Raw genomic sequence first — 14885 nt, 5'->3', positions numbered from 1 at the left:
CTTTAGTAGTTGCGGATGCTTGCTAGAGTTCCAATCATAAGTGCATATGATCCAAGAAGAGAAAGTATGTTAGCTTATGCCTCTCCCTCAAATAAAATTACAATAGTGATTACCGGTCTAGTTATCGATTGCCTTGGAAAAATAACTTTCTCGTAACAAAAAGCTCTCTACTAACAAAAAGCCCCTAGTTTATATTTGTGTGCTCTTTATTATCTTGCAAAGTTATCCAACAACACCTACAAAGTACGTCTAGTTTCATACTTATTCTAGGTAAAGCGAACGTCAAGCGTGCGTAGAGTTGTATCAGTGGTCAATAGAACTTGAGGGAATATTTATTCTACCTTTAGCTCCTCGTTGGGTTCGACACTCTTACTTATCGAAAACTGTTCCGATCCCTTACACTTGTGGGTTATCAGCCGGCTCGGAGCGCAAGAGCATGTGCTTGAGGAGGGTGCCATTTCGGCACCCGTTGACAAATTACTAGATCACTTGAACCTCGTGGACGCCCTCGCAGCTGCTCCGGAGCTCGGTCCAGCATGCGAGGTACTTGCGGATGGTCTCCGTCGGCCCCTGCACGCACATGGCGAGCTGACCGGGGCGACCGGGTCGCTTGTAGGTTCCCGTGAAGTTGCAGACGAAGGCCTTCTCGAAATCGACCCACATGTTGATGCTGCCCACCGGCAAACTGTTCAACCAGGTGCGGGCCGACCCTTGGAGCATGAGCGATGCGTAGCGTACAGCGAGTTGGTGGTTGCCGCCGGTGATGCTGATGGCGGTGGTGTAGTCGGTGAGCCAGTCCTCAGGCTTCACGTTCCGTTGTACTTTGGGGTGTCGCGGGGGAGCATGAACCCTTTCGAAAAGGGCTCCTCTCGGATGCGTGGGCCGAAGCACGCCAGCCCTATAGCGCCGCTCTCCTCCACCTCCAGGGAGAAGGCGAGCCAGTCGAGGTTGTGGCGAGCATCTGTATCGTCGATGGCGCGTGCGCCGAGTCGGCTGCCGACTGGGCCACAGGGGGGCGGGTCGGTTGGAGCTGGACGTCGACCAGGCTGGTCGGGTCCGCGTCGGTTTTCCAGGGTCGGCTCATCGCCTAAGCCGCCGATGGCCGTCGGGGCCGGGTCGCGTCGGGTCCGGGTGCGGCCGGAATGCGCCTCGCCGGGTGGTGAGGACGCCGTGTGCTGATGATCACCGGGTCCGGCAACGTGGGTGGAGCTGGATCCGGATGGCTTCGCGAGCTGGTTGAGGCGGTCTTGCTGCGTGTTGGGCGCGTCGAGGAGGTCGTTCATCCGCTTGATGCGCTCCTTCAACTCCTCGCCTGTGAGCTGGTCCAGGCCGATCGCAGCCACCTGGGCAGCGTGCATGTTCTTCGCGGGAGTCTCATAAACGGTTGGGATGGCACCGAGGGCGCGGCGGATCGCGCCGCCCCGGGCTCGCACGTCGACGACCCGGCTCGGCTTGGCCGCGGAAGGCGTGATGCCGTAAGCGGCGTTGCGCTCCAGCTGAGCGCAATCCAGGTGACGCTGCATGGCGGCGAGCATCTCGGTCAGGTCCAGCAGGTGCTGGCGTCTCTCCTCAAGCTGGGCCCGGGGACGTCGAGGCTCTGCATCACAGTGCGCAACGGGTTGGACGAGGCAGCCCGCTCTGCTGCGGCCTTGGCTTCGGCGGCCTTCCTCGTCGCGCTCGACGAGTAGGAGGCGTCGGTACCGGTGACAAAGACCTCCACGTGGACATCCATTGCCCCTCCAGGAATGCTGCCGCCGAGGGAGAGGGGAGAGTCAGAGAAGTTAAGTACCTCGCTGGGGTACTCATCGGCCATAGGCGCATCGGAGATGCATAGTGCGGCGAAGGAGGCGGCGAGCGCGTCGATGACGTCGTCCGCCAGCGTGACGGGCTCGTCGAGTCGGAGAAGAGCCCCGTCTGAAGCATGCTTCCGGCCAGGACCTCGAGCTACCCCAAGGTGGGCGCCAACTATCATGGTGGGAACACGGCAGATGCCATGGGATGGCTAAAGAGAGGAGGATGCTCGAGGGCATTGGTGGGCTCCAGAGGCAAGGTTGGCATGAGCGAGCACGGGACGCAAGACATATCCATGTTCGGGGCTTTCCGGAGAGATAATACCCCTAGTCCTGCCGAGTGTGGTTGATATGCAACAGTACAGAGTTGCTCCTGGAGCTGTGTGGAGGAAGAAGGGATACTGGCCAAGGTTTAGGCTGCTCCTTCTCCCTGGGTGTGTTCTACTAATCAGTTGGCTATTTCCCTATGCGCTTACTGCCTGCCCGTGTGCGTGAGGGCTCCTGGGGGTTTTATAGGCCAAGCCCCCAGGGGTACAATGGTAATGCTACAAGGCCGTAGGGCCGGGTCGTCAGCGTCTGGGGACCCGAGGCCACCGGGTGCTTGCGGTTCACCGGGTTCCCCTAGGTGTGGGCCCCGCGTGCCTAAGGGAACTGTTCGTCGTTTTATCAATCGTCAGGGAGTGGCCGAGTCGAGTCGGGTACAGTGGCGCTCCATCAGGTCGCCGCTTGCTGGCGTCAGTGATGACGAAGGGGGCATTGTTGCCACGCCGTCCCTGGTCAGCGGGTAGGTGAGGGGCACTATTGCCACGCTCCGGCTGACTAGAGGCATGGGCGGGGCACTGTTGCCTCGGTCATAGGTGGATGAAGACTCGTCCCATTGTACGGCCTGGATGGGACAGGAGCTGACCTGTGGCTAGGTTGAGGAACACGCCAGGGGTGGAGCTGGCTTGTTGGGGAAGTCTTGGTGTGCCGGGTTCGGCTGCCTTGTGGTGGTTGTCGAGGCTGAGTCGAGGAGCTTGGCCGAGTCGAGGGGCTTGGTCGGGTTGTGCGACCCGGCCAAGCGCGGGCCGGCTGGAGGGGCGATGCTGGCCCCGTTGTTTTTGAAAAGGATCCAGGTTCCGTTGCCTGCCCGGGGTTCATCCCCCCGACAATATATGAGAGGAAGGAGAGGGGCAACACACAACACGATTCCCTAGCCGTGGGCGGCGCCCCTCTCCCTCTAGTTCATCATCGGTCATATTTTTGTAGTGCTTGGCGAAGCCCTACGGAGATAGTTGCATCACCATCATCACCACGCCGTCGTGCTGCCGGAACTCATCCACTACTTCGTCGTCTTGCTGGATCAAGAAGGCGAGGACGTCACCGAGTTGAACATGTGCTGAACGCGGAGGTGACGTACATTCAGTACTTAATAGGTTGGATCATGAAGAAGTTTGACTACATCAACCACGTTACTAAATGCTTCCGCTTACGATCTACAAGGGTATGCAGATGTTCTCCCCCTCTCATAGCTATGCATCTCCATGGAGAGATCTTGCGTATGCGTAGATTTTTTTTTTCATGCAAAGTTCCCCAACATGTCATTCACGAGAAAGTGGCTGGTATTTGGGATGCCCGGTCCTATGATCAAAATCAAAATATAATAATAAAATAAAACCCCCCTAAATTGTTGTTGGTATGGAGGGCACCCGAGGATTCGGCTAGCCATGGCTTGTGTTTGTTGGTGGAGGGGGAGTAAAAAATTACCTTTCTATTTGGGAACCTCCTATAATTTGTCTAGCATGGAAGAAGTTGAAAACTCTTGGTTGCTACGTTGACAATGGAAGCATACATCCCAAAATATTATTCATCCCTGTTTATAAAACTTTGAGCTCTAGCACCTCTGCAAATCCATGCTTCCCTCTGCGAAGGGGCTATCATCTTTTACTTTTATTTTTGTTGAGTCAATTTCTTATAACCTATTCTTTAGTTGGGAAACATCATGTGGTGGGAAAGATCTAAGCATATATAGCCATTCAAATATATCTCATCATGAATTATTATTGTTGGCAATTATCTATATGATAAGTGAGTTGGGAGGCGGAGCATTAAGCCCCTATCATTCTCTGTGTTCGATGGATGATATTTGTTCTAAAAATATGCTTTGAGTGGTAGCAATCATGGAAGACTATATGATAGTTGAGTATGTGGAATTAGCTAAATCAAAGCTCTTACATAGACCCTTCCTGAAAATAAGATGAATTGCAATTGTTTGATGACTGAGAACACAGTTTGTTAGTTTTCATGAAAGTTTATGGTCTATGCTTTAACATGTGAATAGCTTGCTACTTGATCATGAGAAGTTTTATGAGATGAGCTACTGTTTATGATATATAATGATGCTAGAAAAAGTGATTGAAATTATCATTGATCAAACTTGTGCACTTGCTAGCATTCAACTTCATAAATTATTTCTTTTATCATTTACCTACTCGAGGATGAGCAAGAATTAAGCTTGGGGATGCTGATACGTCTCCAACGTATCTATAATTTATGAACTATTCATGCCATGTTTACAACAATTTTATATGGTTTTGGTATGATTTGATTAGAACTAACCCGGATTAACGCTGTTTTCAGCACAACTACTGTGGTATCGTTTTTTGTGCAGAAATAAAAGTTCTTGGAATGGGCTGAAAATTTATGGTGATTTTTATGGACCAAAAGAGACCTCCGAAGCACCAGAGCTAGGCTAGGAAGTGACCGAGGAGGCCACAAGCCTAAGGGCACGCCCACGCCCCTAGGGCGCCCCGGCTTGTGGGCCCCTCGGGCACCCCCTGACGTGAGACCGACGCCAAAAGTTCTCATAAATACCAAAACCCCCCAAAAGAACCCTAGACGAGAAGTTCCGCCACCACAAGCCTATGTAGCCACAAAAAACCAATCGAGACCCCGTTCCGGCACCTTACCGGAGGGGGAAATCATCACCGGAGGCCATTTTCATCATCCTGGCGGTCTTCATGACGAGGAGGGAGTAGTTCACCCTCGTGGCTGAGGGTATGTAACAGTAGCTATGTGTTTGATCTCTCTCTCTCTCTCTCACTCGTGTTCTTGATTTGGCACGATCTTTATGTACCGTGAGCTTTGTTACTATAGTTGGATCATATGATGTTTCTCCCCCTCTATCTCGTTGTGATGAATTGAGTTTTACCTTTGAGGTTTCACTATTATCGGATTGGATACTTTTATGGATTTGAGAACACTTGATGTACTTCTTGCGTGGGATACCCGTGGTGACAATGGGGTGTTCTATTGATTCACTTGATGTATGTTTTGGTACTCAAGTCGTGAATCCCCGAGGTGACATTGGGGTAATCTATGCATAGGGGTTGATGCACGTTTTCGTCCTTGTTTCTTCGGTAGAAATCTTGAGGCACTCTTTGAAGTTCTTTGTGTTGGATCGAATATTATGAATTTGAAGTTGTTTGATGCATATCGTATAATTGACCCACAGATACTTGTGGTGACATTGGAGTATGTGTAGGTGACATTAGGGTTGATTGATGTGCATAATATGGTGTTATTTTACTACGAATTCTAGGGCTGTTTGTGACACTTATAGGAATATCTCAATGGATTTATCGGAAATAATAACTTTGAGGTGGTTTCGTACCCTACAAGAAATTTCATCTTATTTTCTCTATGATAGGAGTGACTCTTTGTCGCACGTTGAGGGATTGCCATATGATTTAATTATGTTATCATTGTTGAGAGACTTTGCACTAGTGAAAGTATGAACCCTAGGCCTTATTTTCAAGCATTGCAATACTGTTTTTGCTCACTTTTGTCACTTGCTACCTTGCTGTTTTTATATTTTCAGATTACAAAAACCTATATCTACTATCCATATTACATTTGTATCACCATATCTTCGCCGAACTAGTGCACCTATACAATTTACCATTGTATTGGGTGTGTTGAGGAAACAAGAGACTCTTTGTTATTTGGTTGCAGGGTTGTTCGAGAGAGACCATCTTCATCCTACGCCTCCCACGGATTGATAAACCTTAGTTCATCCACTTGAGGGAAATTTTTTACTGTCCTACAAAACTCTGCGCTTGGAGGCCCAACACGAGTCTACAAGAACAAGTTGAGTAGTAGACATCAACAAACATAGGCTACTATGTCACAGGGATGCCGGAACGGTTCAACGAGAAAGAAGAACAAAACCGGTAACGAGGACAACGATATAATGAGCATGTGTATGACTCAAGAGGATACCGATACATCTCACTTTAGGCTTTATAAAGTATCACGAAGCAAAGGGAATAGCACATGATAACTAAATGTTCACTTGAATGTCATTCATGTACTCATAGGATCGATATGGACGTCCACAATTCTGCTATCAGTCATTGAACAGAGAGTTTTGTTCATGTCTATGTTTTTCTGAACCTACAAAGTCACAATCTTAAGATAATCATGATCTACTGAGTGTTAGTAAGACGAGAGTGATGAGGATTTATTTGTGAAATAGTTTTGTCAATATTCGAAATAGTTTCAAGAGGAACCAGAAGCATTTCGGGGTCACCGAAAGGGTTTCAGAGTTTATCGGGCAATACCAGGTATTACCGATAAATGATATATAGGTGGAAAATGTTTCCAGAGATGTTAAATCAATAATAAAAGGCTCTAGTATTTGTTGGAAGACTTTTATAATTAATTAAATATCAACGGGTCTTAAAAGGCCAAGAGGTGGAAGGCAACTTGGGCCACAAGGGCCCAAAAGGGTTGTGCCCCCCGTTTCCTATAGGGGAGGCTGAATTGGACTAGGGGGAGGACTCATCCTACCTCTCTTGGATGGCGCAAGGGGGGAACCCTTTCCCCCTTGTGTGGTGCCCCTCCTCTCCCCTCCAACCTATATACACTAGAGGCTTTTGCACCTTTGAGATACACAAGTTTTGGAGCCTCCTCTGGTTCTATAGCTCTAGTTCTAGTTGGTCCTAGTTGACCAATCAGAGCTTGGCCTAGATCCTATAATCCTCATAATTAGAAGCCCAGTCTGGTTCTAATGTCCTCCCTCTAATTCTTCGGCGACAATTAGCTCTAGACAGCGAATCACTGCTGGATCGTGAAGACCGTGCGCTTGCAACTCATAAAGAGGTCATGTTTTAGTCTTTCGTTTAAGGGACTGTTCATGAGCGGTTGATGGGATCGTTCATCTACGGTTCGAGGGACTCGATCTACACCGACCTGTCTTCTTCCGCTGCAACTCGGAGTCAGTAACGATCAAATCCAAACCGTAATGCATCTTCATATTGTTCCTGGGTGATCGTAGGGTGATTTTTTGTTTGTTTTCTTCTACGTTCCCCAACAATATCACCATTTCCAACAAGCCTGCTAGCAACTGAAGTTGACATCACACTTGCAACAATAAACACATGCAAACGCCTTTGATACAACCATTGCCCTGATACCAATTGTGGAGACAATAGCCATAATAAGCTAGAGCCCACCAAACATACAACATTAGTGGCAACAATTATACATGTCACATGTGAGCCTAAATTAATGGGGTAGCGGAAGCATACAATGTGAAAATATACCAAACTCTAAGTTTAATCCTTGTAGACATTCCATCAAACACCTTTTGTGTATACACTAACAAGAAAACATAACTTGACATCTACACACATGACAACCACCAAGCATTTTGTTGCATTATACTTGCAAGAACATAGACCACAAGATCAATTCCCCGGGATTGTCAACATATCAAATAACACTAGCATTCTCCTATGCAAGACATCAACATACACCATGACACAAGTAGCAAGCAAGGTGACCAGATAATGGAAAGCATAGCAAAATAATACAAATAGAAGGGGTTGGCACCAAGATCTACATGGAAACCTTTATGGAAAAACCCCGAGAGGCAGCACGAGCAATCATTTACCATGGAGAAGAAAAATATAAGATGGGAGCCAACAAATAAAGGAGGAACCCCAAATAGCCTCTCAGAAATGAGCACAAAGCACTCACTTATGGATAGATCTGGTGAGGAAACACATAACTCTCACTCTATCAAACTCTCCCCAAGCCACTCAAGTGGGAAAGAAGGGAGAGGAAATCCCAATCTCGCGCACGATGGACTAACAACCTCAATCCTCATGTGAAAGTATCCAAATTCCCCAAGTCATTACCACATAAATTGGCCTTCGTTTGGCAACATGGTTGCACCAAATTCCAAATAACTCCAAAACTAGATTTTTTTTCCAAGGAAAATTGGGTTAAATTAGAGCCATATATCACACTTCGACTGCTGTTTGGCGCCAAGCCTATAACCATTAGCGATTAAAGTTAATAGCAGAATTAAGGGGCAAGAGTGTGGTTGGATTGGAATGGATGGCTATTATTGACAACTAGAACACATATACATTGGGAAGACGAGTGTAGAGGAGCCGAGCCCGTGTTGTGCATATGTCTATGTGTGTTGTGTGTGCGTTTGAGCATGTGTGTGTATGCACATGTGTGCATGTGCCCATATGCACGGCAATGTAAGATTTATTAAACACACATTTTTACCGTATTGTTTAGGCTTGCTAGAAACTATATATCTAAGAGAGAAGAAGGGATTACCATGCTTACCGGGTTTTTTTGTCTTTTAAAACTCGTGTCTCGTTGCTCTTTGTTGCGAAGATGAGAGGATAGAAGCAGGGGAGGAAAATTTCATACTCAAGAAAAAATTATTGGGATTGTACTTTGACACTGCAGCTCCCAGGGTGCAACCACCCAACATCACTGGCATGGGGATGATGCCAGAGATGTCAAATCCATCGACATGAGGCGCTTGAGAATGATATTCTTTGCTACTCTTTGCCATAGATATGAGACTCGGCGAAACCTCATGTACGAGAATCCGACTCTATTAAACAAGTATACTTCTTATTATATCCGCAATTCAGATTGTATCATTTTGAATTCTTGCGTATTCTTTAATTGCATGCGTGGATTGATCTTCATGATTAAGCTGACTGTGTTTCCAACACCGTCAGTGACCATACCGGAGGGAGTAATTATCAAAATATGCAACTCTCTGTCCACATTGGATATCTTCTATTAATTGCCACCCTCCTCCCACCCAAAAATAATAATCTTTAAATGTTTCCAGGGCCTCTTGGCAAGTTGGCATATCCGGCCTTAAACCGTGAGGTCGGGGTAGTTGAAAGATTGTAGAGTGGCGGGTTGTAACATTCAAAAACAATAAATAACCTCATATATCTACATAGTCATATTTGATATCCTCTAACAAATGCCCGTTTCAAAAAATAAATATGCAGGCAACCCATCAATGGAGCACAAAATCTCCAAAAAGATTCTCGCAAGAAGAAACATTGAAGCAATGGCAACCCATGGACGAATCAAGACGATATGCAACCCTCTATTTGCATTCGATATCTTCTACTAATACTTGCATATCCTATGAAAAAATGCACCCCTCACAAAAAATCCGCAAACCGCCGCGCTTATAAATGTCTTGCGTTACAATAATGGAGTAGGAGTACAAATTTTTCCGCAAAAGGATTCTCGCAAGGAGAAACATTGAAGCAACGGCAACGCATGGGCGAGCGAAGCCGATATGGATACATACGTTTGAATTAAAAACGGGTTGTTGATTCTGGCGTGGCAGCACGCGCGCCGTTGCGTGACGCTACGCTGCGCAGCGGGATTGGCCAGGAACGGAAAGCGAGCGCGCGCGTCACTCCCAAGACTGGGAAAAAAATCGGCGGTCTCCATCGTACCGCGCTCAGACAGTCGTAGCGTCTGCGTCTACCCCCTCGGAACCAATTATAAAAGGGCGGCGTGGGGTAGGAGGAGAAGCAAGGCAATCAGTAGCAGGCTTGCAGCTACCCTCCTCTGCTTCCTCCCTCCCCCCGTCGCCGATCGAGGACGAAGATGGGGAGCCTACTCCCGCTGGCGCTGCTCGTCGTCCTCTCCGCCGCCGCGGCCGCCCCCCAGGTTCGGCTCTTCTCGTCCGAACTCCGATGGAGTCGAGATCCCATCGCCACCTCTGCTCTTTGCTCACAGTTCACAGCTGCTTTGAGAAGTCAAACCAAAAAAAATCTCGCGTATCCGAATTTGGTAGTTGGTACCAGTAGCAGCTTCCGTTATCTTTAGAAATAATCCAATTTGGCAAGCTGCGGAGATTGATTAGTAGTACTGTAGTTCTGCGAATCCCGGAAGTACTGTAACCCGTCCTCGGCGAAGCGCGAATCCACCCCCGACCAAGGGGTTGCGACAGAGCCGCGACCCGCGGCGGAGGGGCCTCCGGCGACGTGCTGGAGCTCGATGAGGAGCCAGCGGAGGGGCCTTCCTCTGATGCTAAACTTGATGCCGTAACACTGAAAATCGAACAGCTCTGAACCAAAGTTCGATCCCTTTCTTTCTATGGGGGGCAAGAATCAATACTGATGCTATGCAATTGGCTGAATCACATCTATGTCTGTTTAACATGTGTTTGTGCAACGTACTTGCAGCTCTTCGGTGCAGCAAGGAGAGACCATTCCCTAGGAATCATCCAGGTTGCTTTTTTATCCCCATCAGACTGACATCATCTTCTATTGTTTGTACTACTTTGGATTACAGAGTACTAATCATCATTGTATTGTACTGTTGCAGAAAGATATCATACAAACGGTCAACAACCACCCCAACGCCGGATGGACGGCTGGACACAACCCCTACCTCGCGAATTACACTGTACATATAACACCCTCCTAATCTTGTTGTCATAGAAGAACCATTTTGTTCTCCTCTGTTTGCTGATCTCAAAATCATCCTCTTCCGTGCAGATTGAGCAATTTAAGCATATGCTGGGAGTGAAGCCAACGCCTCCAGGTTTACGGGCTGCTGTTCGCACCAAAACTCATTCAAGATCGGAGCAGCTCCCAAAGGTGTTCGACGCCAGGTCGAAATGGTCCGGTTGCAGCACAATTGGGAAAATACTTGGTAAGTTTCAACTAGATAACTCAATGATCATCAACCGGTTCTACGTTGTTTTAATTGCACTGACCAACTTCATTTGCTCTTTGTTTTCCTCCAATACCTTGGAAAACGCTGATTTTCATGAGCAGATCAAGTAAGTCTATGCACACTACCTTAGATTGTTAGCTGCACGAGTGCTTACTGAACAACTGAAGATGCTCAAGCTAGTCTGTATTGGTTACCAATGGCAGGGTCACTGTGGTTCCTGCTGGGCTTTTGGTGCCGTGGAGTGCCTGCAAGATCGTTTCTGCATCCATCACAACATGGTGAGTGCATATGCACGATCTGTCTACTATCTGGTCTATTTTTTAAACAGGAATGTTTGGTCCTTTCTTACATAAGCAGCCTGCTGTTTCTATTCCTTGCAGAACATTACACTTTCTGCCAATGACCTAGTGGCTTGCTGTGGGTTTATGTGTGGCGATGGTTGTGATGGAGGATATCCTATCAGTGCGTGGCAATACTTCGTCCAGAATGGTGTTGTTACTGACGAGGTATAGCTAACTCCCTACTTACTACCACTTCAATATCATGATCCTCCCAGAGCAATCCTATTATTATTATTATTATCATTTTGATTTGATAATATTATTATGAATCACTTCTCTGTATTCTAACTGCAACAATGGGTATTACTGAATCTGTCATATACAAATATAATGTAAATTGACTGCTACATTAACTATTAATAATAATGCACTCTATAAATGAAATTGATTGGTTTGTTAATACATTTTTTAACAGCTCAGGTAGTGCTTGTATCATTTGGCTCTCCCCTAATTTTTCTTGTAAAAAAACCTCAAGCTCAGCATACCACTAACCCTTGTAAATATTACTATCTTGCAGTGCGATCCATACTTTGATCAGGTTGGCTGCAAGCATCCTGGATGTGAACCTGCTTATCCTACACCTGTGTGTGAAAAGAAATGCAAGGTGCAGAACCAAGTTTGGGAGGAAAAGAAACATTTCAGCATCAATGCATACCAAGTAAACTCTGATCCACATGACATCATGGCAGAGGTCTACAATAATGGCCCTGTAGAAGTTGCTTTCACAGTTTATGAGGTAACTTTGATTCGCCTTTCATGTTTGACGTGTGTTTTCCCAAGGCTGTCAAAATGTTGGTGGAGTATGGACCAAAATTTCTGCTAATTACTTCTAAATGACAAAGATAACATCAACAATATTTTGAAAAGCTGTAAAACGGAATAAAACCATAGAAAGAACATGACAGTAGAAGAAAGAGAAACAAAACATACATGCTCTAGTTAGCATACTGTAGTACGAAATACTGTTATTATCTTTCGAGCTCTGAATTTGCTCAACAGCTCATATGCTTTGTGATTATATATAAGACTAAGATTCTACCATCAAAGGTGAATGGAAATATTTGTTACTCGCTGTGCTGATTTCACTCTGCAATTTCCTCCAGGACTTCGCACACTACAAGTCAGGAGTGTACAAGCACATCACCGGTGGAGTCATGGGAGGTCACGCCGTCAAGTTGATTGGTTGGGGAACTAGTGATGCTGGCGAGGATTACTGGGTATCTTGTTAATTCTCTATATTGCACTATTTATTAACCAAGTGATCAAGTCCTGACATGTTTTATTTTGTCTTCTGATTTTCAGCTTCTTGCAAATCAGTGGAACAGAGGCTGGGGCGATGTGAGTGACAAATACCCTGTATTGTTGACTTGCAAGAGTGAATGCATTCGTTGGGCTAATTAATAAGTTTTGGTTTGTGATGCATTGTAGGACGGGTACTTCAAGATCATAAGGGGCAAGAATGAATGTGGCATCGAAGAAGATGTTACTGCCGGTATGCCCTCGACAAAGAACATCGCCGGTAGCGCCTTCGCAATTTAAAGTTTGAGCTGCCCCTTCTCCTCTGATGCTGTTGGAATTAGCTATTTGCCTTTCAAGTTTAAGCGGGCAGATTAGCATTGATGGTACCAGGAATCTGTATTCTGTGCACTAGCTATTAATGTGTCCGTTAATGGTAATAAAACAATTATTATCAAGGCATCTATGAGTGACAAACAATTATCCATTTCAATTGGCAAAAATGAAGCTGAGCTGTGTTCATTCACGAAATACGACGCGTGCAGAGTTCTCATGCTTGAGGGAGGTGAGAAAAACAACCCCTCATATGCGGAGCTCAACACCCCCTCCGCTCCCACGTGGGACTAAATATTGCGCCTATGTCATGCAATACTAATGGACCTTTGAGATTTTCAGAATTTAAATGTTTAATGTGCCGAGAGCCCCATAAACTTCAACAGAACCCTATGCATTGACATAGGGGGTGTGAACTACACTAGCAACATGAACCATGACAACAATACCATTAGCAATATGTTAGAGCATCTTCAATAGCATACCAATATGTTAAAATTGCATTAGGTATAGGAGAATTTTGCTCATCTTTGATAGCTTACATGAAACTACTTATACCATCTTCTAATTGCCTATATCTCTCAATTGTGCACATTTCAAGCAAATAAAGGAATTCATCATGATATAATTCCAAGAAATATGAAAACGTTGCTCACATACTCCATACATTTCAAAGTCACAAATTTTGGGATTCAAGTTTATCCAAAAGATAGGTCTCTCACAAGACAAGATCCAACAAAACCAACAAGCATAGTTCATACATCATGCACTCCCACCGCTACTCATGGCACCTGAGCTTCCACCATGGTCACCATGCTCACCACCATGCCCACCACGGTCACCACCATGGCAACCAAAACCACCCATGAATCCCATGTATGTGCCCTTGGATGTCAAAACTTGATCACACATAAACTCGAAATAGGCTCTTCCCTTAGGATTGAGGCCTTCTAGATTCATGAATGTAAGCTTTTTCTCTTGCTTATCATGCTTGTTCATCAACATCTTCTCCTCAATGGCAGTTCAGAATTCCACCATGCCCACCCTTCACTTCTGGAAGGCAATCTAGCGTTCATCTAATTCTTTGAGATCAGTCCATCTTTTCACCTTCTCTCTTGTCCTCTATACAACAACCTTTCATGTGGTTACCATTGTTGAGGGACGTTTCACCGATCCTAACAGAGGCTGGCACAAGGGGAGTACGTGGAATTTGTAGTCGATGGGATGTCGTGCCAGGAGACCAGGGGGTCCTAGACACAAACCACAAGCACATGCAATTTTACCCAGGTTCGGGCTCCCGATGTGGGTAAAATTCCTACTTCCTGCCTTGATCTTTTGTTATATACATGTGAGGAGTACCGAATATTACAATGTAGGGGGAGGATCTCGACGAGATATGATGGTGGAGATTCGTGTGTTAAGCGCCAAATCCCTGTAGGTGGTCTAATCTAAAAGATGGTGTGGGAGAAGGAACCCCTAGAGGGTGCCCCCGGTGCCCCTTCTATACCACAACTTATGGAAGGCTTTCATGTCGCTGCGCAGGGCATGCAGGGTTTGGAGTCGGTCATGGTGTCATTTCTTAACACGTTTAGGGTCTTTCCATATTCGTAGAGTGTTTCCTATTACCGATATGTAGTGTGGCAGTAAGCCTCCTCCTGACACAGTGGTAAACTTCTAGTTTCTCCGAGGTGTCTAGGATTTTGGGGCCCCGTCTTGGGTGAAGAGAGGTAAGCTGAGAAGTGATTTGACTTATCATCAACAACCATGATCTCAAGTGTGGCCAAGTATGCACTATCTTCCCTTTTCTTCAACCTCTTTTCTTCACTCTTCCTCCCCAGTGGCCTCTTTTTGATGGTGCATCCATTCTAGGAGTGGGACTCCTCTTTACCAACCATCATCATTGGACTTACTATCTTCGGAATCATCCATGATATTGGGAGAGTTGTAGTTAATTGGAGCCTTGCCTTTCTTATTGGGCACCTCATTGATCTTTATTTCCACTTGTCATCGTACTGAAGCAACACCCAATAATGCATCAAGACAAAGAACTTTGCTCTCAGCTCGCTCCCTTTCTTCATGTTCAAGTTCTTGTAAAATAGTTGAGCAATGATATCCTACTTAATGCAAAGAGTTGAGCAAATAATTGAGTAAGCAAACAATTCATCACATTATC

The 14885-nt window shown here is 46.0% G+C and overlaps 1 protein-coding gene across 2 annotated transcripts; it reads left to right on the top strand.

The window, feature by feature from the left end:
* Positions 1 to 9639: 9639 nt before the first annotated feature.
* On the top strand, positions 9640 to 12886 carry LOC119294957 (cathepsin B-like protease 2). Of its 2 annotated transcripts, XM_037573272.1 has the most exons (11): positions 9640 to 9788; positions 10307 to 10351; positions 10449 to 10529; positions 10622 to 10778; positions 10904 to 10908; positions 11006 to 11080; positions 11183 to 11308; positions 11661 to 11879; positions 12247 to 12360; positions 12446 to 12481; positions 12572 to 12886. In XM_037573272.1, exons 1-11 carry the CDS (start codon positions 9726 to 9728, stop codon positions 12680 to 12682), a joined length of 1032 nt encoding a protein of 343 aa, XP_037429169.1. In that variant the 5' UTR covers positions 9640 to 9725; the 3' UTR covers positions 12683 to 12886. The 2 variants fall into 2 exon arrangements, with proteins under 2 accessions (XP_037429169.1, XP_037429168.1); XM_037573271.1 differs by lacking the exon at positions 9640 to 9788 and having other exon boundaries at positions 10226 to 10351.
* The last annotated feature ends 1999 nt before the right edge of the window (positions 12887 to 14885 follow it).

This window comes from Triticum dicoccoides, chromosome 4B, assembly GCF_002162155.2.
Source record: "Triticum dicoccoides isolate Atlit2015 ecotype Zavitan chromosome 4B, WEW_v2.0, whole genome shotgun sequence".
NCBI classification, from domain to species: Eukaryota; Viridiplantae; Streptophyta; class Magnoliopsida; order Poales; family Poaceae; genus Triticum; species Triticum dicoccoides.
This window is presented reverse-complemented; position numbering and strand designations above follow the sequence as displayed.